Source organism: Nansenia antarctica (assembly GCF_963989245.1).
Source record: "Nansenia antarctica genome assembly, chromosome: 6".
NCBI lineage: Eukaryota > Metazoa > Chordata > Actinopteri > Argentiniformes > Microstomatidae > Nansenia > Nansenia antarctica.
The window spans coordinates 37,826,598-37,850,854 of record NC_137676.1 but is presented as its reverse complement, the minus strand read 5'-3'; the positions used below and the strand labels follow the sequence as shown (position 1 = coordinate 37,850,854).

General features: G+C 47.1%; 2 protein-coding genes across 2 annotated transcripts; one reads left to right on the top strand and one right to left on the bottom strand.

Annotated features, from left to right (window-relative positions):
* Nucleotides 1–13,738: 13,738 nt before the first annotated feature.
* On the bottom strand, nucleotides 13,739–15,730 carry tmem81 (transmembrane protein 81; the record flags this gene model as incomplete). Its single annotated transcript, XM_080534410.1, has 2 exons — nucleotides 13,739–13,899; nucleotides 15,076–15,730. The coding sequence occupies 2 exons, from the start codon at nucleotides 15,728–15,730 to the stop codon at nucleotides 13,739–13,741; spliced, it is 816 nt and encodes a 271-aa protein (XP_080390536.1).
* Nucleotides 15,731–19,031: 3,301 nt separating this feature from the next.
* Nucleotides 19,032–24,037, top strand: LOC308160496 (ras-related protein Rab-7L1-like; the record flags this gene model as incomplete). Its single annotated transcript, XM_080534409.1, has 5 exons — nucleotides 19,032–19,158; nucleotides 19,514–19,585; nucleotides 19,797–19,978; nucleotides 21,936–22,057; nucleotides 24,007–24,037. 5 exons carry the CDS (start codon nucleotides 19,032–19,034, stop codon nucleotides 24,035–24,037), a joined length of 534 nt encoding a protein of 177 aa, XP_080390535.1.
* Nucleotides 24,038–24,257: the final 220 nt, after the last annotated feature.

Below are 24,257 nucleotides of genomic sequence, written 5' to 3'. Positions count from 1 at the left end.
TGTCCCACTGAGACCACGGTCTCTTTGCAGGGGAGCCCTGCTTACAACATGAACAAAAAAAAGTACATTCAAAATTACAAATAATTACAAACAAGTGCAGTATTTGAACAGCTTTCGGTCTTGGTAACGAAATATACAGCAATGGTTATGGTCCTCTGTTCAGTTGGTAGAGCATGGTGCTGATAATACGATGGTTGTGGGTTTGATTCCCGTATGTCATATCCCGTATACAGAAAAATGTATGCAATCACTGCAAAGTCTGTAAGTCTGGATAAAAGCGTCAGCTAAATGGCATACCGTATATTATAGTGAATTACATAAGTCATACAGTACACTTAATGACCAAACTATTGAAAATAACAGCTCTATATGCATGTTATGAATAGAATCAACCGAATATAATTAGAATAGAAAAACAAATAGTATTCACAGTATATGTAGATCTGAAGTAGGCCTACATCAGTGGGGGTAGAAATTAGAGGACGGACTCATTGTAAATGCATGGAATGGAATGAGGAATGTATCATACACGTTTGAAACCATTCCTCATTCCGTTCCTGCATTACAATGAGCCGTCCTCTGATTTCTACCTCCACCAGCCATCCACTGGCCTACTTATGCAAATCAATGACAACAACATAGATAAACTAAAATTGACATAAGATCTATCTATGTGAAATATGCAAAGCTTAAATTGTAATATTTGATTAAAAGCCACATATGTCTCATGCCCTAATCAGTCTGAGAATCATTCATGTCAACAAGTATCATACACTTTGTAACCAGGGAGTAGCTAAAAGGACTGTAGAATTTAGGAAGGGCTGGTTATCTAACTAACTCTGAGCTAAATAGGCAGTGCAGGAGGATACAGGCAGGGGGCGCCAGCAACCCTTTAGACTAGCAGTACTATCGTTAGCATTAGCATTAGCATTAGCATTAGCATTAGCATTAGCTACCAGACAACGAAACACACAGCAACGGTATCCAATATGAACAAACACATTTATTATACAAATTATATATATATATACCTCCCAAATATACTCCCTCCCCGCCGGCCACACACACACTCACTCACTCACTCACAGTACCTGGCCTGGAAAAGGCTTAAAGTCCCGGACTGAGAATGAGCTCGTTGAGGCCTGGGTGGAGCTCACATGTGCGTCGAGGAAGGTAGCAGACAAAGGGGGGGGGGTGACGTAGCAACTCGAAGGGAAAGGGCCTTCTTCGTAGTCCACGACGAGGTGTGAAGGGCTCAGGTCCGGGTGGTTCACGGTAAGCTCCGATGGAGTCAGCGTTCGGTCGCAGTCCACGCGTGGAGGCGACGGCTCTGTCCAGTTTGGCGTCTCGCTTGGTCCAACGTTCGCAGCCGGCTGCTGGCAAGGCTGGCTAACGGGGACACAGCTAAACGGGCTATCACAGTGGTGAACTCAATAATCACTTGGCGTCTTCAGCTTCAGCACGGTGTGCGTTTTACTGACTCCGCCATCTTAGGTCGACTTCTCGTTACTTCTCTCTCGTTACTCTCTCTCGTTACTCTCATCACTCGGATTCTCGTCACACACTGACTCACAGAGCACTTCCGTCCCTATATATACACCACCGAACCTAGCATCCGGGTCACGGACACACCCCGGATATACCACGTCATTAAACATATATATAAACATTACAATAACAATACATACACCTTCATAAACGTACAGGAATAGTATAGAAAAGAATAAAGGAAATACCAGGGGCAAAATAGGGCTGATTCGGGGAAACTAAACTGGCTCTAAATTGTGGGCCTTCATAACAGCCGCCCCATGAAACCCTCGGTTTCAGTTAACTAGGAAGGCACACTGGCTAGGCTGCTCTAGCAGCGTGAGGTATGAGGTGATAGTGTCCTTGGTAATTTGAGGGAGCTCAATCAGGCGTGCCACAGGTCGGGTGTAAGTGCGACCACCAACGTCCACGATGGCCGTCCGCACCCTTCCATCCGGACCCGGCAGGACCTTGGTCACTCTGCCCGTCTGCCAGGCGGCGCGTGGAAGGGACTGGTCGATCACCAGTACCACGGCACCTTCGGACAAGTTGTCTCTCTCCCTCGTCCACTTCTGCCTGACTTGCAGGGTCGGCAGGTAGTGCAGTATGAACTGCCTCCAAAACTGGTCCGCGAGCACCTGGCTGTGCCTCCACCATCTTCTTCCGGTGAGCTCTGCAGGGTCGTAGACTACCTGAGGCAGTGCAGAGTCTCGCCGCCCCATCAGCAAGAAGTTGGGCGTAATGGGATCCAGATCTGCTACATCACTGGAGGTATAGCCTAGGGGCCGGGAGTTCAAGATGCCCTCAATCTCTGCTAGTACAGTCTGGAGCACCTCATCGGTAGGCACCTTCTGTCCGAGAATGGTACGTAGGACGTTCTTTACAGAGCGAATCTCCCGCTCCCAGGCTCCCCCGAAGTGTGGAGCATTTGGGGGGTTGAACTCAAACTTCACTTGCTGGGAGGCGAGTCTGTCACGGGCCTCCTCAGTCATCGCAGCGTAGCTCGCCCTCAGCTCGGCCTCACCACCGACGAAGTTGGTGCCTCTGTCCGACCGGAGGGTCTTAGGGGTCCCTCGCCTGGAGGTGAACCTCTTGAAGGACATGAGGAAGCTGTCGCTTGTGAGCTGGTGCAGAACTTCCAGGTGCATTGCTCTCGTCGTCAGGCACGTGTAGATGATGCCCCACCGCTTTTCGGAGGCTCGCCGGTTTCGGACTAGGAGTGGCCCGAAACAGTCGACCCCAGTAGAGTGGAACGGAGCCTGTCTCAGTCGCAGCCGGTCCTCGGGCAGATCGGACATCATGGGCTGCGGCGGCGTGGCTCGCCACCTCTGGCAGTCCGAGCAGGACCTTTGATATCTCCGTACCGCCTCCCGTCCATGGAGTATCCAGAATCTCCGTCGTACCTCCGCGAAGACACGCTCTCCACCCGCGTGCTGCACTTTGTCATCATGGTGCTTGATGACCAATCTGGTGACCTGATGCTTAGTGGGAAGCACGATGGGATGCTTCGTGTCTAGGTCTAGATCTTGAGCGCGGCGCAGTCTGCCACCCACGCGAATGAGAACACCGTCGAGCTCTGGAGCTAAGCCGCGGAGTCTACTGTCCGAGGGGATCGGCTTCCCTTTCTCGAGGCACTCCCGCTCTCGGGAGAAGGCATCCTGTTGGGCACTCTGCAGCACCAGGAGCTCCGCCGCGGTGTAATCTTCGGCGCTGAGCGTAGTATCTAGGGGTAGACCGGCCTTGGAGCAGAACATCCTCTTCTGCAGCTCTTCGAGCGTCTCACACTCCTCTCCTGGAGTAGTCTCAGGGTCTACGACCTGGGTGACTCCGCAGAACAACGTCTTACGCAGCTCTTTGTCCTCTCTGTCTTCGGCTAACGCCGGCGTGGCTGGCCACTCTGACTCCCGCTCCTGTAGGAAGTCTGGTCCCGTGTGATACAGGTGGGGCTCCGCCAGATCCTGGAGAGTTGCCCCTCTCGTGATGACGTCAGCAGGGTTCCTCTTGGTGTCTACATAACGCCAGCAGTTCACCTCAGTCAACTCCAGAATCTCTGCGACTCGGGTGCCCACGAACACCTTATACCGACATGAGCTGGACTTCAACCACTGGAGGACGGTAGTGGAGTCTGACCACATGGTGACGCTCAGCAGAGGTAGCTGGAGCTCGTCGAGCAGGAACCTTCCCAGTTGCGCGCCGTTCAGGGCAGCACACAGCTCCAGTCTTGGGATGGACTGTTGCTTTTTCGGCGCCACTCGGGAACGCGCCAGGACAAACGAGACGTGGACTTCACCTCCAGGCTCTGCCGCTCTGACGTATGCCACGGACCCGTACGCCATCTCCGAGGCGTCGCAGAATACATGTAGCGTGATGACACTCCTCTCTAGGTCCGTGGAGGGAGGGAAGTAGCTCCGCTGCAGCTTGATGTGCTGGAGAGTGGGAAGTTCCTGCTCCCAGGCCTTCCACTTCTCTTCTAGGTGACGAGGCAGAGGATCGTCCCATCCTCGTTCTTGGGCCCACAGCTCCCGGACAAGCACCTTGGCCATCGTCGTGAAGGGGGCGATATATCCCAGTGGGTCGTACTGGCTCGCTAGAGTGCTGTATATCGTTCTCATCGTGACGCGTTGGGGCTTGGCAGGCTTATTGCGATAGCGTAGAGTGTCGGTCTGGAACTGCCAGATAAGTCCGAGCGTCATCTCCTGAGCATCATCTGGTGAGTGAGAGACCCAAGCCTCGCTGCTGGTCGAGGTGGCCCCCTCCGGGAGGTCTCTGATGACTTGCGGGTCGTTGCTGGCCCACTGGCAGATCTCAAATCCACCCTCCTGGAGATGAGCACGCAGGTCCTGGACTAGCTGGCGGGCTTCCGTGGCTGTCTTCGAACTGTGGAGGCAGTTGTCCACGTAAAAGCTCTTATGGACGGCGTCAAACACTCCAGGAGGTGCCGTCTCCTGCGCGGCGTGAGTCTGTAGCGCATAGGTGGCGCAACAGGGGCTGCAGGTTGTCCCGAAGGGTAGCACCTCCCACTGGTAGATAGAGGGGTCGGGGTCGCTCGGGTCCTCTCTCCAGAGAAACCTCATGAGTGGCTTGTCTTCCTCCAACATCCTGACCTGGTGAAACATTCGCTTAATGTCACCACTGACTGCGATCGGCTGCTGACGGAATCGCACCAGAACTCCCAAGAGGGCTGGGGTCAAGGTCGGACCAGGGAGAAGATAGTGGTTGAGGTTGAGCTTCCCCACCTGGTAGCTACAGTTGAAGACCACTCGGTTCTTCCCGTTGTGGTGAACATTGTGGTGCGGGAGGTACCAAGACTCGGCACTCTGGTTCGCCTCGGCTGGCTCAAGCTTCTTCACCAGACCGGACTCCGTCAGTTTCTTCATCTCCGCTCTGTAAGAAGCAGCAAGGACCTCGTCCTTCCTCATACGCTTCTCAGTGCTGGTCAGACACTGTAGGACGGTTCGAGGGGATACTCGAAACTCTGGCATGAGTTCTCTTCGGAGTAGTGGTGTGACGTATCTCTTCACGCCCTGGACTTCGATACGCACTGTCTTTGCTTTAAGGAGGTCTATGGCGTAGACGTCCTCCTTTGACCGTGCGTAGAGCTTCTCATTCTTGTAGGGCGCAACGTCTAGCGTCCACAGCTTCTGGACGTTGTCTAGTAGCGCCGCATTCATGGAGTCCACACTGGTGTGAAGGCAGTTGATGGTCTGCACTTCTTCGGTGCGGACATGGAGGGATGACGTAGCTCTCCCGTCTCTATCTCTCCACTCGGTAGCGCCTTGGAGGGCCCACCCAAGCGCAGTCTTAACAGCCATCGGGCAGCCTCGTGGTCCTCTCAGCGGAGGACGGAGCGACACGATCAGTGCAGCGTTGTCCGAGCCGATGAGAAGGGTTGGCTCCGCTCCTTCTATCGGATGTAGGTCTACTCGCCGTAGGTGGGAATATCTCGCGCGTAATCTCTCCAGGGGGTAGTCGTAGCGGGAGAGCGCTAGCTGGTCTGCGGTGAAGACATTCTGAAGCCGATATCTATCCGACGGCCGCCCCGCCGGGGAGATAGAGAAGTTGATTCTCGCCCCGGTGACCTCTTTAAGGTCGCGACGTATCGTGCGCAGAGTCAGCTTCTCCTCAGTCCCGTGGAGCCCCAACTGGCGCACTGCCTCCTGGAGAAGGATGGTCCGTTCCGACCCGTCGTCTAGAACGGCGTACGTGTCGTACACAGCGTTGTTGTGGTGCAGTCGGACCTTCACCACCTTCAGTAGGACCTTGGAGCCGCTGCTCTGGGTTGGGTCTAGATAGTAGACAGGTGTTTCCTCTTCCGGTGCGCTACCGGATCTAGGGCTTCTGGTGCCCTCCGTGGACCTGGCGAGGGAGACCTCGTGTAGGATGTTGAGGTGGACCTCCTCACAGCGGTTGCACTTTCTCCTCAAGGTGCAGTTCTTAGCCAGATGGTCGCGCCCACAGTTCCAGCACCTCTGGTTCTCCTCGAGCCACCTCTGCTTGGCCTCGGTACTCAGGTTGTTGAAGTCACTGCACTCATTGAACCAGTGCTCGCTGGTGCAGTACGGACATGGCGGTGGACCTCTCCGTCCCCTTTGAGGGGGTTGAGAGGAATCCTTTCCCTCAGGTCGGGCTTTCCTCTCTCTCCGAGGCTCCTCCTCCGTGTGCAGCACTCCTACTGGGCGTCCTCGGTTCGAGCTCGGCCTGTCCCAGCGGTCTCCCTTCTCCCTCTCCTTCTTCGGCTCAGCGTAACCCATGGCGTCTACGTTGGTGTCATGCACTTCCTCCAGTAGGAACTCCGCGAAGGCAGCCATGCTCAGACCCAACTTCCCGGGGTTACGAACGCGCTGCTGTCGCCGGAACCTCTCCTGCCGGAAGCGTGGGATCTTGCGGAGCAGCCGCTCTACGTTGGAGGTGCTGTTGATCTCGCTGGCGCCAGCTGGGCCCTGCGTCTTCAGCATTCCAACCAAGGTGTGCACGCGGAGCGCGAAGTCATCCAGCGCCCGTTCATCCTTGATGGGGGCCTGCTGTTCGAGGGCTTGCAGTTCAGCAAGGGCGTGGTTCCAGGGACGACCGTAGCGGGCATCCAAGTCGGCGAGCGCTCTGGTGTAAGGTGTCGGTGCGGAGGCATGGGCCAGTACCATGTTGTGGGCTCTGGGGTTCCTCACATGCTGAAGGAGAATCGCATATTTGTAGGACTCTGAGCAGGAGTCGTCCAAGAGCGTGTCTAGGCAGATGCGTAGTTCCACATACTGGCTCCTGTCCTCGTCCTTGAAGAAGGGGAACTTGGGTCCCTCCACCTGGGGAAACATCCTGTAGTGGATGATCGGGGCTGGAGTGACGGTCTGGGTGTCCGGCCTACATGCCTCTTGGTTCACTGGAGGACCCAGGGGTGTGCTACGCTCTTGGGGAATGGCTCCCCTCCCGGGCAGCGACGCTGGCTCCCTCTGGGCCGCGTAGCGGTCGGGTCCCTGGTCCTCTTCTTTCCAGGTGGTCAGCTGGGCCTGTAGTTGGACAGTCATGGCGGGGGTCATGGAGCCATCGGCGGGGGGTTCAGGAGACGGCACTCGAGAGGGCCGTGCGGATGATGCTCTGGAGCTACGGGCCGACGGAGCTCTGCTGATGCACACGTCGCGCATGGTCTGCATCATTTCCGCCATCGTCTCCGCGTGCAGTTGCTCTCTCTCCATCTGGAGGCGCTCGCGTTCTAGCGCCTCCTGGCGCTGCCTCTCCGCCGCGCGTTCCGCCCCCTCCATCTGGAAGCGTTCACGTTCTAGCGCCTCCTGGCGCTGCCTCTCCGCCGCGCGTTCCGCCCCGTCCATCTGGAGGCGTTCGCGTTCTAGCGCCTCCTGGCGCTGGAGGCGTTCACGCTCGAACTGGAGGCGTTCCCGCTCGAACGCCATCTCGGCCTGTTGGCGCATACATTCGGACAGCGCGGCACTACTCCCTCTGGAGTGTATGCTATCCGCCCCAGAGGCAGAACTGCCCACGGAAACCCTGGACCGGGAGGAAGCCACTGAACGGCAGGAGCTAGGTCTCGAGCGCGCCGTACTGGGAGGCAGATCGTTAAGGCTGAGGCCCTCCCTCTTCCGCCCGCAGGCGCTGTCGGACCGGGCCTCTCCTTCCTGCTCTTCCGTTTCTACGGCAAAACCCTGCTGTTCTGCCATCTCATCCTCAGGCTGGTGCTCGTTGATGTCTGTCTCGGTGCTAGCCACCCGCGCGCCGGCGGACACCTCGGCCTCTCCGACCACTGTATCCCGTGGAGTGCGCTCCTCACTACCACTCAGTGAGCTTTCGAGCTCAAGCTCATACTCCTGTAACCTCGGAGGCAACCGCGGGACTCTCTGTGGTCGTGGCTCTGGCTCAGGGGGCGGAGAAGGGGGGGTAACTGTCTGGTCTGGTTGGCTGCGCTCAGCCATGCTATCACTACACTACCTATCCGGCTCGAAGGACCAATTGTAACCAGGGAGTAGCTAAAAGGACTGTAGAATTTAGGAAGGGCTGGTTATCTAACTAACTCTGAGCTAAATAGGCAGTGCAGGAGGATACAGGCAGGGGGCGCCAGCAACCCTTTAGACTAGCAGTACTATCGTTAGCATTAGCATTAGCATTAGCATTAGCATTAGCATTAGCATTAGCTACCAGACAACGAAACACACAGCAACGGTATCCAATATGAACAAACACATTTATTATACAAATTATATATATATATACCTCCCAAATATACTCCCTCCCCGCCGGCCACACACACACTCACTCACTCACTCACAGTACCTGGCCTGGAAAAGGCTTAAAGTCCCGGACTGAGAATGAGCTCGTTGAGGCCTGGGTGGAGCTCACATGTGCGTCGAGGAAGGTAGCAGACAAAGGGGGGGGGGTGACGTAGCAACTCGAAGGGAAAGGGCCTTCTTCGTAGTCCACGACGAGGTGTGAAGGGCTCAGGTCCGGGTGGTTCACGGTAAGCTCCGATGGAGTCAGCGTTCGGTCGCAGTCCACGCGTGGAGGCGACGGCTCTGTCCAGTTTGGCGTCTCGCTTGGTCCAACGTTCGCAGCCGGCTGCTGGCAAGGCTGGCTAACGGGGACACAGCTAAACGGGCTATCACAGTGGTGAACTCAATAATCACTTGGCGTCTTCAGCTTCAGCACGGTGTGCGTTTTACTGACTCCGCCATCTTAGGTCGACTTCTCGTTACTTCTCTCTCGTTACTCTCTCTCGTTACTCTCATCACTCGGATTCTCGTCACACACTGACTCACAGAGCACTTCCGTCCCTATATATACACCACCGAACCTAGCATCCGGGTCACGGACACACCCCGGATATACCACGTCATTAAACATATATATAAACATTACAATAACAATACATACACCTTCATAAACGTACAGGAATAGTATAGAAAATAATAAAGGAAATACCAGGGGCAAAATAGGGCTGATTCGGGGAAACTAAACTGGCTCTAAATTGTGGGCCTTCATAACACACTTAGAAAAAAAGGTTCTTCATTTGTCCCCATTGGGGAACCCTTTAAAGAACCATTTTGGGTTCGATTTAGAACCTTCTGTGAAAAGGGTTCTATGTGGAACCTAAAAAGGGTCTACATATAACACAAAAGCGTTCCTCCATGGAATAAAAAAAAAAGCCTTTTTTCTAAGAATGTACCTCTTTTCCACCCATGCGAACCTAGTTCTAGTTCTCGTCTGGTGCTGGTGTTCTGCCAATCTACACTGCCTTGTAAAAAAAATTGCTATGGTAGTGTGAAACCTAACCCTAACCATGCGTGCGCATGTGCAGAACCACAAGGTAGTAGTCTCGCATGTGAAGAAAATATCTCGCACATCTGGATCGGTAGCATAAATTGGCAGAACATCGGTTCGCAATTGGTTCAACTTGCGAATCTTCTAAGAACCGGTTTGCTGTTCCACAGACTAGAGAGCCACGTCATTACATCACTGTATACGACTGTGCTGCTCATCGCTATGGACGGTGTTTCCGTTCAAGAAGAAAAGTAATTACATAACACGTTTTGATTATTATTAACACTAAACGTAAGATGTTAATATTAGCCTTTGTTGTAAGCTAGCTCTCTAGGTCTATATAGCTAGCTACCTAGCATCGACTATGCTGGTATCGATTTGTCGTTGGTCATGATAATCCCGCCCCCAGCCTCTGACGTACAGTAAGTGGTTCTTGGTTCTAGACCAGCCAAGTGTTGGTGCCACTGTGGAACCAGTTTTCACGCCCAAGAGCCGGTTCTTTTGCTGTCGAAACGCAAAGCACTGGTTTGATATTAGGCACTGGCTCCGAATCAGCCCTCAAATTGCCTTGGTGGAAAAGGGATAAGAGTGATTAACTGAAGGGGAGGCTGATGGAGGTAGACATTGGAGGACGGGCTCATTGTAATGCATGGAATGAAATAAGGAATGATATCAAAACAATTCTTCCTCCACTATTGAGAAGTTTAATAGAGCCTGACATGAATTTATGTCCACTTCAATCATTATCTTAAGGTTGCTTCGTTGTGTAATCAACTAAAAGACATGAATTTGCCTTGGTAACACGCATTGAATACCCCTTAAAGATCCTACATTCTATTTGTCTGCTCCTATCTTCCATTTGTTATACTCAGCCCCATTGAGCGCCTTTTTGGCTTCCACTTTTTAATTGGTTATATAATCAGACACTGTATGAATATATGCCTTGCTAGTAGGGTTGCTGTTATTCTCCCCCTCAGGGCTGTTTGCTTCAGTTTCAGACTCCCCCTTCACCCTGCCTCTAACTCTCAAACGCCTTGATCTTCGCTTCCAACATTAGCTACATCCTGTTCATTGGTTTCAACACTACCGACATACTGTTTCTCTTTCGGTTCCCCTCCCTCTCCCTCACTGCTGCCAGGTAGGCAGATGTTGTTGTCCGCCGCCTTTCTATCACCAAGGAGTGATGTTAGCTGAGCCGGGGTGTCGCCTTCCTCTGTGCACTGCCCCGATTCGTTTCCCTCCCCTTCCTCCATAGGCCGCTTTCTCTTGAAGCACCCCATCTGAGGGTGGAATGGAAGGGAATGGACTTTATTTGTCATTGCTACAGTACAGGTACCAAACAACGAAATTTAGGAGAAGGTAAACAAAACAATGGAAACAACTAAAGGGGCAGTACACTCAAAATGTCAAGGTTGGTTAAATGTCTTTGAGACATCAGAAGTGGGGACTTGTAGTGGGGAGAAGACCTAGGTTCCTCCCCTTACATATTCTCCTCCAATGCTTTTTGAGGACGAAGTGACTGGAGGGTGGAGGAGGGGACGTAAGGAGTCGTGTTCCTAACAATTCAGAAAAGGGTTTGGTTACTGACCTTGAACATGCACAAGGTGATGAAGATCAGGAGGAGGAGCCCTCCCCCAACTCCTGTCCCGATGATCAGTTGCTGGTTTGGATGGATGATGAACTCAGACTCAACCGCAATCTGTAGGAACCCATGGAATGGAATGGAATAATAGAATTGTTATTATAGACATTCTCAACAGCAATCTGTAGAGACATGATATTTTTTAAACTGTCACGAGTAGCGATAGAATATAAGAATAAACATTAATAAATCATTATCAAGTAGGTCACGGTGTATTAGCAGAGACACTTGAGAAAATATCAGAACTATTATTGCACAGGTTGAACATGGTAGTTGTGACTCTTGAGTGTTTATATGTTTTAACAGGGGTTGTAATTCTGTCATGCCTAGGGATGTACGTGCCTTTATATACAAAGCAGCCATTAAGAATGTATCTTAAACACCACATCGGTATGAACATAATATTCATCATCACATCAGTGCCGCTGTGCAACCTTTGAAAATGACAAAAAAGAACCACACTGTAAAAACCTTGGTCTTGATTCTTCTTAAACCAATTGGTAATTCAATACACTTTTTGTGGGCCGGCTGTGATATCAACATGATGACAGACATAATGACATGGTTAACCGGGTTGTCGTGACCTATTAGCTAACAATAGACATGGAGCCTTACAAAGGCTGCCTGTGGGAGGAAGCTACAGGCAGATAGGTATCATAACAGCCCTCTAATGTACCCCCCTGAGACCGGGGGGCAGGTGTAATCATACAGCATTGTCTGCTTGGATTCTGGATTCTGATTGGTATAATTACATGTGTACACCTAGTTTATATAGGCCTATATCAGGATTTCAACAACATACAGGAGATCTATATAGTAGAGCATCATTCATATTTACTCCAGAACCACTCAAATGACTCATTGAAAATCATTTAACGGCAGCTTCATACCGTATGCTCTCTAGCCATGCTGCAAATTGACAATTTGATGAGCGAGTAAATACACAATTCTATCTTAATTTTGGGTTCGGTTTAGGCATAATTAGAGGTTAGGGGTCATGTTTAAATAGGAGAGAAACAGTGATAATTGCTGTTTAGCAGCATGGCCTGCTAGTGACAACCATGTCTTCTGGGGAGCCAAAACAAACACAACTTTCTAACTTTCTACTAAATCACTAACTTGTGTGTTGGCCTATATAATAAACTGCATCCATACAGGTTTAGTCATCCTACCGTATAGAGATGAAAATATCAATGTTTCATTACAAAACAGTTTATTGGGGCTTATTACATTAAAGAGCGGAAGAAACAACAACATTATTTTTCATGAAAAAGGTCTAGGTTGTAGTCACTTCAAAATAATAATAAAAAAACTATTACTTTGGACATAAACCCAGTTTCATTCCATCCTCATGTTCAGTCTAAATCGAATCAGCCTGAGAACAGACCATTCGTTGCGGAGAGTAGTGACACCTCTCCTTTCCCTTACAAATGTGAAGCTGGGAATTGGATGGTACATCAAACCAGACCTCCAAGAAACAAATATAATTCTCAGTTGCATTTTTTTTTGGGGAGGAGGAGAAATCAAGGTGAAATCAGACAGTGTAGTTCCTCATACATGAAGTAAAGATAATCACACCGAGGTTTACACCCAGCAGCAATAATATAAAGCTTGAATTTTTTATATTAGATATGGTTCCCATTTTGTGTTGCTTCTTTTAATTGACAGATCCTAATCATCTTGGCCTGGCAGATGGAGCTGGTATGAATCAGTACAGGAACATTAATGAGTAAGAGCATCAGGAGAGCAACAGGCACCCTTCTCATGGCCCCTCAATAATTGAATATGTCCCAGCTTGAACTTGTTTCTCAATAGAGTTGTGGTCATGTTATGTTCCCTGTGTACTCATCAGCCATGATGAACCGAGACCCTGATTACTTGGATGAGTTATGATAGCAGCACTGTGCTGGTATAAAGATATTGTGGTGAACAAGGGAGATAGCAGACAACTCTAGCTGACACTGAACCTAGGCCTCCCTCCTGGTGTACTAGGCTACCACAGTCTAATAAAGTAGATTCACTTAGCAGCGCTTGGAACACACTGGCTACAATGAAAGCCTGGGTTCTTCAAAAGTAAAAATATAAATTAATAAATATGATAATAAATAAAAACTAAATATATGTTCTCAAGTTCAGTCAATATATACAGTATGACATTCATGCAAGAAATCTGCTCTCAGTGTAAGTATTCAGCTGTTTTGAGAGAAGGTGTAAATCCTGGCCAGTGGTGAGTGTATGCTGTTTTGAGAATAATTGGCTCTCTTCATAGTCTATTTTGAGCATCATTACATGCTACATACGTCCATGTGTGTTTTCATCACGATCATCTGCATCAATACGCAGTCAACAACATTTTACAGACTTTCTGCTCAGAAAAGGACACTTTTACCAACCAGCATCTATATAAATCAACAGTGCCATCTGCAGACACAATAATAACATTACAGAAGAAAACATAATATGGGGGAATAAAATATGTTAATTGCTGTGTACAAATAATAATCTCTCTATCATTAATTCAGTCCAATACCTTAAGAAGTTTACCATATCAGAGCTACTTTTTAATGGTTGTGTTTGTATCTCCTGCTGTTTGTTGGTTTGCTCTTGTTGGTTTGCTCTCACACCAATATACACCAATGCAGCTGTAAACCATTTCTCAAATCAGCTTCAGGTTCATTCAGACCCAGTAGAGGGAGACATTAGCGGTAGACTCATTCACGTTCTCCTCTGTTACTTTGACATAATGCAAAAGGAGAAGTGACTTAGAATTCATTAGAATTAGAATTATCTTAGAATTAACCAATACGGGGGCTACTAGAGCTCAGAGCTCATGGTTGTGGCACCCAAGGCGCTGCTCTGGAAGGTTGGCGACTTCATCCTTGAGGTCAACAGCTGCTCCATCTCCCCATCCTCTGAAGTCCGAAACCTGGGCGTCATCCTGGACTCCACCCTCGCCTTCCAGTCCCACATAAAATCTGTCACCAAAATCCTTATTTTTTCACCTCAGAAATATCGCCAGGATTACGACCGTCCCTCACTGACTCCGTGGCCGAAACCCTCATCCACGCCTTCGTCACCTCCCGTCTGGATTATTGCAATGGAGTCCTGTTCGGGGTTCCAGGCAAAGCCCTGGACAGGCTCCAGTATGTGCAGAACTCAGCTGCCAGGGTCCTCACCCACACCAGGCCCTGGCAGCACATCACCCCCACACTCATTCACCTCCACTGGCTTCCGGTCAAGTCCTGCATCACCTACAAAATCCTCCTCCTCACCTACAAATCCCTCCACGTCTGCACCCCCCAGTACCTCTCCCAACATACCCCTTCCCGGAACCTGCGGTCCACAGACATGGGCCTGCTGTCCACCCCCTGCACCAACCTACAGACCTTTGGGGACAGAGCCTTCAGCGTGGCTGCACCTACCCTCTGGAACTCTCTCCCCATAGTGATCCGCAACACCCCCACCCTGGATTCCTTCAAATCAGCCCTTAAAACCCATCTGTTCACCAAGGACTTTGGCCCGTAGTCACTGTTTCTGTTTTGTTTTGTTGTTTTCTCTTTTGTCTGTCTGACCATTTCCTTTAGAATTGTAAAGCGTCCTTGGGTTTTATGAAAGGTGCTATGCAAATCCAAGTTATTATTATTATTATTATTATTATTATTATTATTACTATATTCAAAAAATCCAAGGCTAAATCTTGGTGTGAAAAATATGTTCCTGAGGAGCACCTGAATGCACCAATAGATCTACAGTACCGGACATGGTAAAGATGATTCTCCCTCCCTCTTCTCCTTTGCAATAAGATAAGCAATCACAAGGATCACGGTCATCACAACAAGTCACAATCACAGGATGTTTATGGATTCATTTAATTCTCACTACTGTCTCACTTTGTTTCTTCATAAATCTCTTATCCCACTTCTTTGGTGGTCTGACCCCAGGACAGAGGTCTCCATCAGACAGAGGTCTCCATCAGACAGAGGTCTCCATCAGCTCACCCTCTGGCCTTGTGCCTCTGGATCCTAAAAGCCTGGTCAGCAGGGATGGTTCTACTATTGTAGACCTCCCAATAAGATATAAACAGTACAGAGTCAGCACTGAGATGACACCAGAGATAAGAAGACTCCACAGAAGCATGTCCTTCACAGTACTCCTGGCATACAAAGGCCCTGAGACGACGGTGATGTTAGGATAGGACTCCACCTTCCGGTCCCAGTTGGCCAGGGCACTGGTGAAGTCCAAATTCAGCACCCCTGCAGGAAGAACTCGGACCCCTTTATAAACCCTCTTGACCCTGCGGTGGGTGGTGTCATGAACGTCACAGCGATAGGTCCCCGCGTCCTCTTCCCTCAGGGGGTCCAGCACGACCCGGTCCATGCTCGGAGCGTCCCAGCGGCCAAACAGCGAGTCGTCAGTGGTGACCACGCCGCGGGCGTAGCGCCAGGACACAAGGAAGGAGAAGCGGCCCATGGCCTCCATGACCTCGCCCAGGCAGTCCAGCTCCAGGTGTCCGCCAGCAGGCATGGTGACTGTGTGGAGGCCACACTGCCAGCTGTCCAGGCAGCGCACCTTGCGTATGCGGCATTCCTCCCCTGTCCCTACCTGAGCGCCCTTCAGCGGGCAGAGCTCCTGGGTGCGTATGCCCAGCCCACAAGTGGCGCTACAGGGGGATTTGGTGACGATGACATGTGCTGGGATGTCCTCCAGCTCAGCCAGGTCAGCTCTGGTGAAAGGGCGGGTGGACAGGACTGAGGGAAGCAGCAGGACCCAGAAGGAGAGGGACAGCCAGAGCCTCAAACCCCCCATCTCTGTTTGTCTCAATAAATGTCACTACAGGACTATAATTTTCTGCCAGGTTAGGACATGAGATTAGAATGAGATTAGATTCTCACCTTCCAGTCAAATGTAATTGAATTGAATTCAAATGTAATTGAATTTGAATGAGTTCTACTGTATCCAGAATTCTGAAATGGAACACGGTGACATCACAACAGCATGAAACACAATATTTAAAATAAACAAAGATCTTAAACAAGTAAGAATCCCCAAATAACCAAAGCAAAGGAAAGTAATGGCAAAGGAACTGCAGCAAGGTATTAAGAGTTTGACTGCCACCTAGTGTTATCCATTGTGTAACTGCGCACACCTGAGCACAGATACATCTATGATTTCTCACTCATGCTGGCTAAAGCCTGCTTGCTGAGCCTGCGTGAGGATGACGTGCTTGCTAAATGTTATTACCGTAAACAACAAAAATACATCTTCACACTATTTTTTTTATTATTTCTTCACACTATTTTTAACAGATTCAGGACCAAATTTGAACAAACAATCAATCAAGGACCCCAATTGAAATAAGCCAGTGGCTTTCTTGGGTTTTTATCCTATTAGTTTGACCTTGTATGTAATATGTACTTTCATGTACCTACTTCTGCAAACATTCTAATAAAGTTTTCAATCAATCAATCAAAACAAATATGTTGCTTACACAGGCAGCCATATGATTTATATGAGCGAAATAGAATACACAAAAGGCTAATTGCAGATATCATGATCAAGTTAGAAATACGGCCTGTCCCTTTTACAGGAAATAGGAAATGCTAATAGTATTTTTGGGAATAGCACATTCATTCACTTCATTGGCTGTAGTTGTGTGTGTGTGTGTGTGTGTGTGTGTGTGTGTGTGTGTGTGTGTGTGTGTGTGTGTGTGTGTGTGTGTGTGTGTGTGTGTGTGTGTGTGTGTGTGTGTATGGAGATAGATTTATATCATAAATACACACGTACGAAAGTATAATAGACAACCGTGTTTTGCTACTCGCAACCGTGTTTTGCTATCCATCCGCACACATCTCTCGAGTCGTGTGTCGTAAAAAGAATTCACGCGTGCGTGAACAGATCCACGCAAGCGTGTTTTGCTATCGACCCGCAAATATCTCTCCATTCGTGAACCGTGTTTTGTGAACCGTGTTTTGCTCTGCTTGGATTTACGTATGTATTTTTGAGACAAACATTTCCCTGTTTTGCCGTCTCGATTCGTAACTCGTAATATTCATTAGCTGATTATAAGGCGCTATCTGATTGGCCGGTGATCTGCGCTGTTCTTTCGACAAGATGAGTGTTTCTACCATCAGTTTCTACCACTCAGCAAATACGATAATACACTACGAGAGCACTTAGAATACATAATAGTTTATAAGTAATACGTTTATGTATTATAGTATTTATCCCCCCTCACATGTATTGTGGTTAACCTACATGTTTTGCTCACTGCACTTCTTATGATTTCACTGATGTAAAAACCGAACAATTTCAGAATGTTTGCTTTTATAATATAGACTACCCACTTCAGTCACATACACCACTGCTAGAAAGCATATGTTTGTAGTTGGAACAGGGAGCATTTTGAGGGAGGGGGTCAGAATGGCAACCTGCCTTACATGCTGGCATATTCTGACCCCCCCCCCCCCCCCCCTAACTATTGTTTGCAAAGTCTGAGACACTTCATCTTTTTTGTGGTGACATCTTTAGGTCACTGGGTGGTACCCCTGAAAGCACATGCTTGTAGTTATAACAGGGAGCATTTTGAGCATATTCTGACCCCCCCCCCCCCCCCTAACTATTGTTTGCAAAGTCTGAGACACTTCACATTTATTGTGGTGACATCCTTAGGTAACTGGATGGTTGTAGGCTAATTATTTGTACCTTCAAGGGCATATGAATTGCCTAATGTGTTTTGATTTTTCATGATTTATATGTTCATGCGTGACATAGGCTATGCCTCTTTGATATGAACCATTTTCTATTGTCATAATAAAGATGATTTGTGAACATCTAAATCTTCCTTTATTTACAGCACCCCCTCCCAGAAAAAAGTTCCAACATTATACCTAGCGTTATACCCTATTCCTAACGTCAACTTTTTGTAATCAAGGACAGGCCCCTATCTGGGCCTACCTGCCAGAACCCAAGCTGTGGTTTAAGTTTTGATATAATTGTTTTAAGTATGTTACGCTTTGAGAGAAAACTATAGTGCAATGACTCCGGACAACGAAGCGACAGAGGAGGCTGCCTGCACTCTCCCTGCTGGCCATTGAATCCGAACTACTTAAGAGAATATACTTTGAGGATTTAATTAACGACTTTGCATGCACAAGAAGATGTTCTGCTAAAGGTAAGGATTATTTACCATTATTTCTGGGCAAATAATGTGACACTGTGGTCGATTTTATATTTGTGGAACGGTTTTCTCTTTTAACTGGTTGCTCAATTAGTGATGCTTATACAGGCTGGGGACCCTATAAAAACAATTATATTAATTCCAAAATTACATGAACTATGGACTCTTGAACAACTTATTGAGTGACTTGTTGATGACATTTTTGGATGTTAGCTACATTTCAATAAAAACTGGAATGTGGAGGTGTTCTAAAACCCATACCTATATTGTCAGGTTGTCGGGTTGGGTCTTAAACCTTTCTGTAGTGATTTAAATGTGTGTGTGGTGAGCCAGGTACTTTAGCTATAATGAATGACTGAAGCATTCCGTCATATAGGAAGTAAATAAGCCCGTAAGGTGACTGAAACAGTAGCACTTGGCTGGCACACCAACTCCCCAATAAGTAAATGATAAGTATAATTAATATAAACACACATAAAACACATAGTGCCTGTGCTCAAATTGTTCCTTGAAATAACCCTGTGGCCAAATCATAATAATTGTATGAATGAAAGCCTCAATTGCGTATTTCACTACAGTAGCCTATGCCTACATAGAAAGACAACTGGACCCACAGCTCTGCCGCGCCCATCACCTGCCATGTTTGGCTAATCATTTCAAACATTCAAGATGTCGTTCAAAACAACCAGTTCTCTCGATTCACAATAAAACTGAAGAGTGTAGTGTAGTGTACTCTACTCTGTTCTGCTGTCTGTCTGTCTCCAAGGACAGCGCGGGATGCAGTATGGGGAAATCATATAAATGACTTCTCAGTTAGAAAGTGAAAGTTGAATGGTTAGATTAGAACAAGAAACGGACTCATTTAAACTGTAGGCTAGTTGTTTGGAGTTATAACAATAGTTTAAAATCAGTGTTCGCCTACCTATAACAATGATGCAGTGTCGTGAACACTTGTTTAAAATAGTTATAGTTGGCGAACCGAATGTTGGAAAATCGTCATTCGTACGACGATACGTGAATGGCCAATTCAGCAAACAATATAAAATGACAGTGGGAGGTAAGATTTGATGTTTTTTCATTATTGTTTCTATTTTTTAATTTTATTCTGTTAGTCACTTTCCTGTTTAATTGTATTGAGTGTTACCTACTGCTGTGCCTGTGCCGCCTTTACGTACACGCGCATCACGCGTAGAAGTGCCTCTCCACCATTACCATGGTCTTTATTTCACAGCGTTAATAGTGTATTGTTTGTATGTATTGTTTTTAGATTTTTTAAAAACATTGTTGTGATGACGCAAGTGAATTGCGACCTGTGTGAAATGCACTTTAAATAATTTTGATTTTAAAGTTCGATTTGATTTAATGATACACCTTACTTAAAATATTCTAATTGCCATTCACACCATTGATAGTGGACTTTGCTATGAAGGTTCTGCCCTGGTCCGACACGGAAACAGTCAGACTGCAGTTATGGGACATAGCAGGTAAGCTTGAGAGAGCTGCCGGCATTGTGTTTTATAGCCTAAAAAGATAAGAGGCACAACAAAAGTGTTTTACAAGAGAAGTTGATCATTCCAGTTCTGTATATGGGTTAGTGTGTGTGTGTGTGTGTGTGTGTGTGTGTGTGTGTGTGTGTGTGTGTGTGTGTGTGTGTGTGCATGCTTGCGTGCATTCATGTGTGATGTCATGACGCAGGCCAGGAGCGCTTCATCTCCATGACCAGGTGCTACTACAAACAGACGTCTGGCTGTGTGGTCATCTTTGATGTCACAGACCCCTCCAGCTTCCTCAACTGTCGGCTCTGGAAGCAGGACCTTGACAACAAGATCATGCTGCCCAATGGTGACCCTATCCCATGCATCCTGCTGGCCAACAAGGTGCCTTGCTGCCCTCACACTCACACATGCCTTCACACACACACACACACACGCACACGCGCACACACACACACACACACACACACACACACACACACACACACACACACACACACACACACACACACACACACACACACACACACACACACACACATACGTATATACACACACACACCAGGGTTTCCGTTAGAAAAATTTGCCGTCGGACATCGTGTCCGGTAAGAATTCGATTTACCGGACAAACGTGATATATTCCGGTCATCATATTAAAATATAATAAAAAAAATTTTTTTCAAAATCATATTTTTTTTTCTCCAAATCTAATATAGCTGTTTGTCGCGGTGATTACTGTTGTGTAGCGGCCTATATATGCCATTTAATGTCTATTTCTCATCCGATACGATTAGATGCGAGCTATATAATATATAATAATATAACATGATTTGACGCATGCGCGCTATGCCATGCGTCAAATCCAGCGCTGAACGGGTCCAGCGCTGAACGGGCGCCTCACTGGGAACTGAACAGACAGCATCGATCAATGAACGGACTCCACATTACGTTAACTGAAGTTTGTTAAATTGTTTGGGATTAATGTGAGTTTTCTATTTTCTCTTTCCAGTTTTACCCTTTTTTTTAAATCAATAAAACAACGTCATTTCTATAACCAGGTCTCGCTGGTTGGGAAGGCATTTCGTTTAGCTCGGGAGTATGACAATGGGGAGAACATAACTGTTTATTGAGAAACAATTGATAGGCAGTCTGGGATACGTATATAAAGAAATACCACAATGTCTAGATGTATAACCTTTTATTGAACAGTAACAGTGCAAGCATGTAGGCTTCTGGCGTGACACGGCTAGCCTAATTTCCGTTCATATGCCTTTTATCAGATAAAATAAAATAGAATAAAACTCTTTGAAAATAAATAGGCTTTAAATTAACTTGCAATGCGTATGTATAGGCTAATTTCCGTTCGATGTTACAGCCTAGGCCTATCGCCTATGCCTTTTCTCAGATAGATAGGGGATAGCCTTAAATAAAATAGCCTAGAGTAAAAACTCTGAAAATAACAATGGCTGCTCATATAATTCAGCTACTTATTAGGCCTACGTCGCTTTTTGGCAGCATTGAAGCGTGCAGCTGCGGACTTGAAATCAAAGCTGCAAAGTGTCTCTCCGCAACTTGCAATGCGCATTAGCCGTGTGACCTTGCCCCTCCCCAAGGCGACTTCGGTCCGCAGTTTTAATTCGGTTCTGCAGAGAGAATCCTCTCTCTGCAGGCACACTGGAGACGGGAATCAAGCAGGCTATCTTGGCCAACGTCTTCAGAGTCAGACTTCTCCTCAGACTCATTGTTGCTTGGCTTCATGAAATAATTGCTAAGCTTACTTTGTTTTGCCATCTTTCCATTAATTTAATCGCTCGCTATGGTGCACTTTGAGCTGCAACGTTTGCGTATTACTATGGTGGACGGGTTGGCAGGGTTGCCAGATAGGCATGGGTTACCGCCGAATGGGCTACTGTGTTTAAGCGGTAATAGACTGGTTAAGCTGTAATCCCATCTGGCATCAATCCCATGTGGCACCTGTGCGCTGTTTCGCATAGGCCGGCCTATACATTAGGAGTCATCATCATGCCGGTGTCAAATCATATCATAATAAAAGAAATACATAGCCTATATATTCGTCTTTTTTAAAATAGAAGGAATCAGAATGTGAACTTTAGCGAATTGTATTCAAAGGGAATTATTTTCACCGGACAATATGTCCGACGACTTTTCAATTTGTCGGACTTCAACAACTTTTACCGGACAAAGACCGGTAATTATCGGTTAACGGAAACCCAGACACACACACACATACACACAGAGTTAAACTAAAGCTCTCTTCCAGAAACACCCCCTTAGGGCCTAGATACACATAACACTATCTTGTCTGGTCTGTTCCCATCAGTGCGACCTAGGACAGGGGGCCGTGTCTCCAGAGAGCATTGAGAAGTTCAGCAAGGCCAACGGCTTCATAGGATGGATGGAGACATCAGTGAAGGAGAACAAGAACATCAATGAAGCTATGAGGTACTGACTGGCAGGGTCATTGACTGGCAGGGTCATTGACTGGCAGGGTTATTGACTGGCAGGGTTATTCCGGGAGGCTTGATAGGCTACACAGTATTGTTGTATTCTCATTTGACTCATGAGTTTTTAATATTCTTTTTGGTTATTAAACCAAAACCAATATGTTTCTGTATTGAACTTTGAAGGTGGATTTTTCACAATTTTCACAAAGAGTTCTGGAGGCACATTTGAAAGTGTCCCACACAATAAGAGGATCAGCTGTACCTATTTTATGGTATACAAAGTTATACATTTAAATTTCCAATATCCCAGTTCAAGTGAAAATTCTGTAAGTGTTATTTGAAGGCCAACTAAATCATGGTCTGATCACATTCTGTCACCTTGCAATGTTTTTTTGTTTTTTTTTACTTTTGGTGAGAAAGAGAAAGACATGAGGAAATAGTCGAGAAAACTGGCTTGATTTAGCCTCCTCCTATGTTTCCATAATAGTTGTGATCTCTTGTGTATCTCGCGAGTGGGTGGTCATTTACAGTATGTTTACCTTCACGATCCATTGATGTACTTATGAAGTTTGACTGGATCTTAGATTGATTGACTCTGATCACTAAATGTGATAGATTGGCTCTCTACTTAAGTAGAAGAATATAATGAGCCAGAGGTTCATAGTCGGGACAGAGTCTTTCAATGTATTGTCTTAGTCGGGAATCAATATTTAAATAACTAAGAGTCATTTCCTGTTATGAGCTAGATGTACTTTGGAAATGTCCCTCCTAATTAGATTATAAAATTCTATTTGCAGAAATCGAAGTGTATACGGTAACTAACCGCATTGTGCGCACAATTTTGGTATACAACAAATCTGTCTTATCACTTCTGGGTACCCTGAAACAGGGGGACTATGGATAAAAAAGTGAATTTCTGAATGGTGGAATCAATATCTGACACGTTCCAATGCTTCGGTCCTCATGTGGATCTGATGTAATGATCAGACTTTTCTTTCAAAAAATGTTAATGCATTTCCGCGTTGTTTCACTGTCCCATTACTTACACAGGGCACTGTATATTTAAAATATATGGGTATCTAGGTTAACTGTATCTTACAATAGCCAACAACTCAACTGTGTGTGTTCTTTACATTCTGCTGTAAATAAAAAATTAAAAAAGCTTTGGAATTTGAATTTGAATTGGAGTTTCACTTCCAAACACTTCCTGGATTAATGGAATTGAAAAGAAACCCTGGATGGGCTAGGGCCATACTTTGAACCCTCTGTTTGAATTACCATTGTGTTGTTCGGCAGACTTCTTACAGAGACTATCCTGATGGCCAAGCCTGATATGACACCCTTCAGACAACAGGACGCACAACTGGATACCAAGATACCACTGATAACTGCCAGGGGAACACGCTGTTGTTGATGTTATTGTAAAATATGAAAGAGTAAGCTGTTTACTTACCTTCTATACATTGAGTCTTAGATAAATCTAAGTGATGAAGCTAAAAGGCTAATCAAATGTTTTGATTGACAGTATTGGTTCGATGTCAGGTTCAAGTAGGGTTGCCAACTTTCTCGCTACCAAATAGGTGGCATGCCACTGCATGGTGCCACAGCGGTGTGGGTATGGTGTTGTGTGAATATACAGTGTATATACTCAATTGGAAAGGAACAAATATATATATTCCATTTAGTCTATAGCTTTACTAAAAAAATCGAATGCAAAAGAGGAAAAAAGGGGCATGAGTGACCAAGTCTACCTTTTTCCATGAATATTTGTTGCTGCTCTTGACTGATTCCTTTGTCCTTTTGCATAGCCAGAGAGAAGTCCTTACATGACGAGTCACAGTTCACAGATATTTGAAGTTCATTTTTGATCAGCTCTGTGCTGCATCTGTTTCTTGAGTCTGACCATTTAATGGTCATGTGGGGACCATTGTGCGTTCTGGCCTGCAGGTGGAGCCAGACTGTGGTGGAGTGTGGATGACGGACAGGTGTCAGCAATCAGACTCATCATCCAGATGGTCTTTTTAACCTGTGTGTGTTTGTTCCCCCAGAGCAGTGAACGAGGCAGGGAGTACCTGCTGCACAGAGAGAGACAGAGTTCCTATGAGCGAGCAGATCCCGAAAGGGGGTGTGGAACGGAGACGGAACAGCGAGCGAGTCACGAAAGGGGGAAACAGACGGGCGGCCGCATGCCATGATTG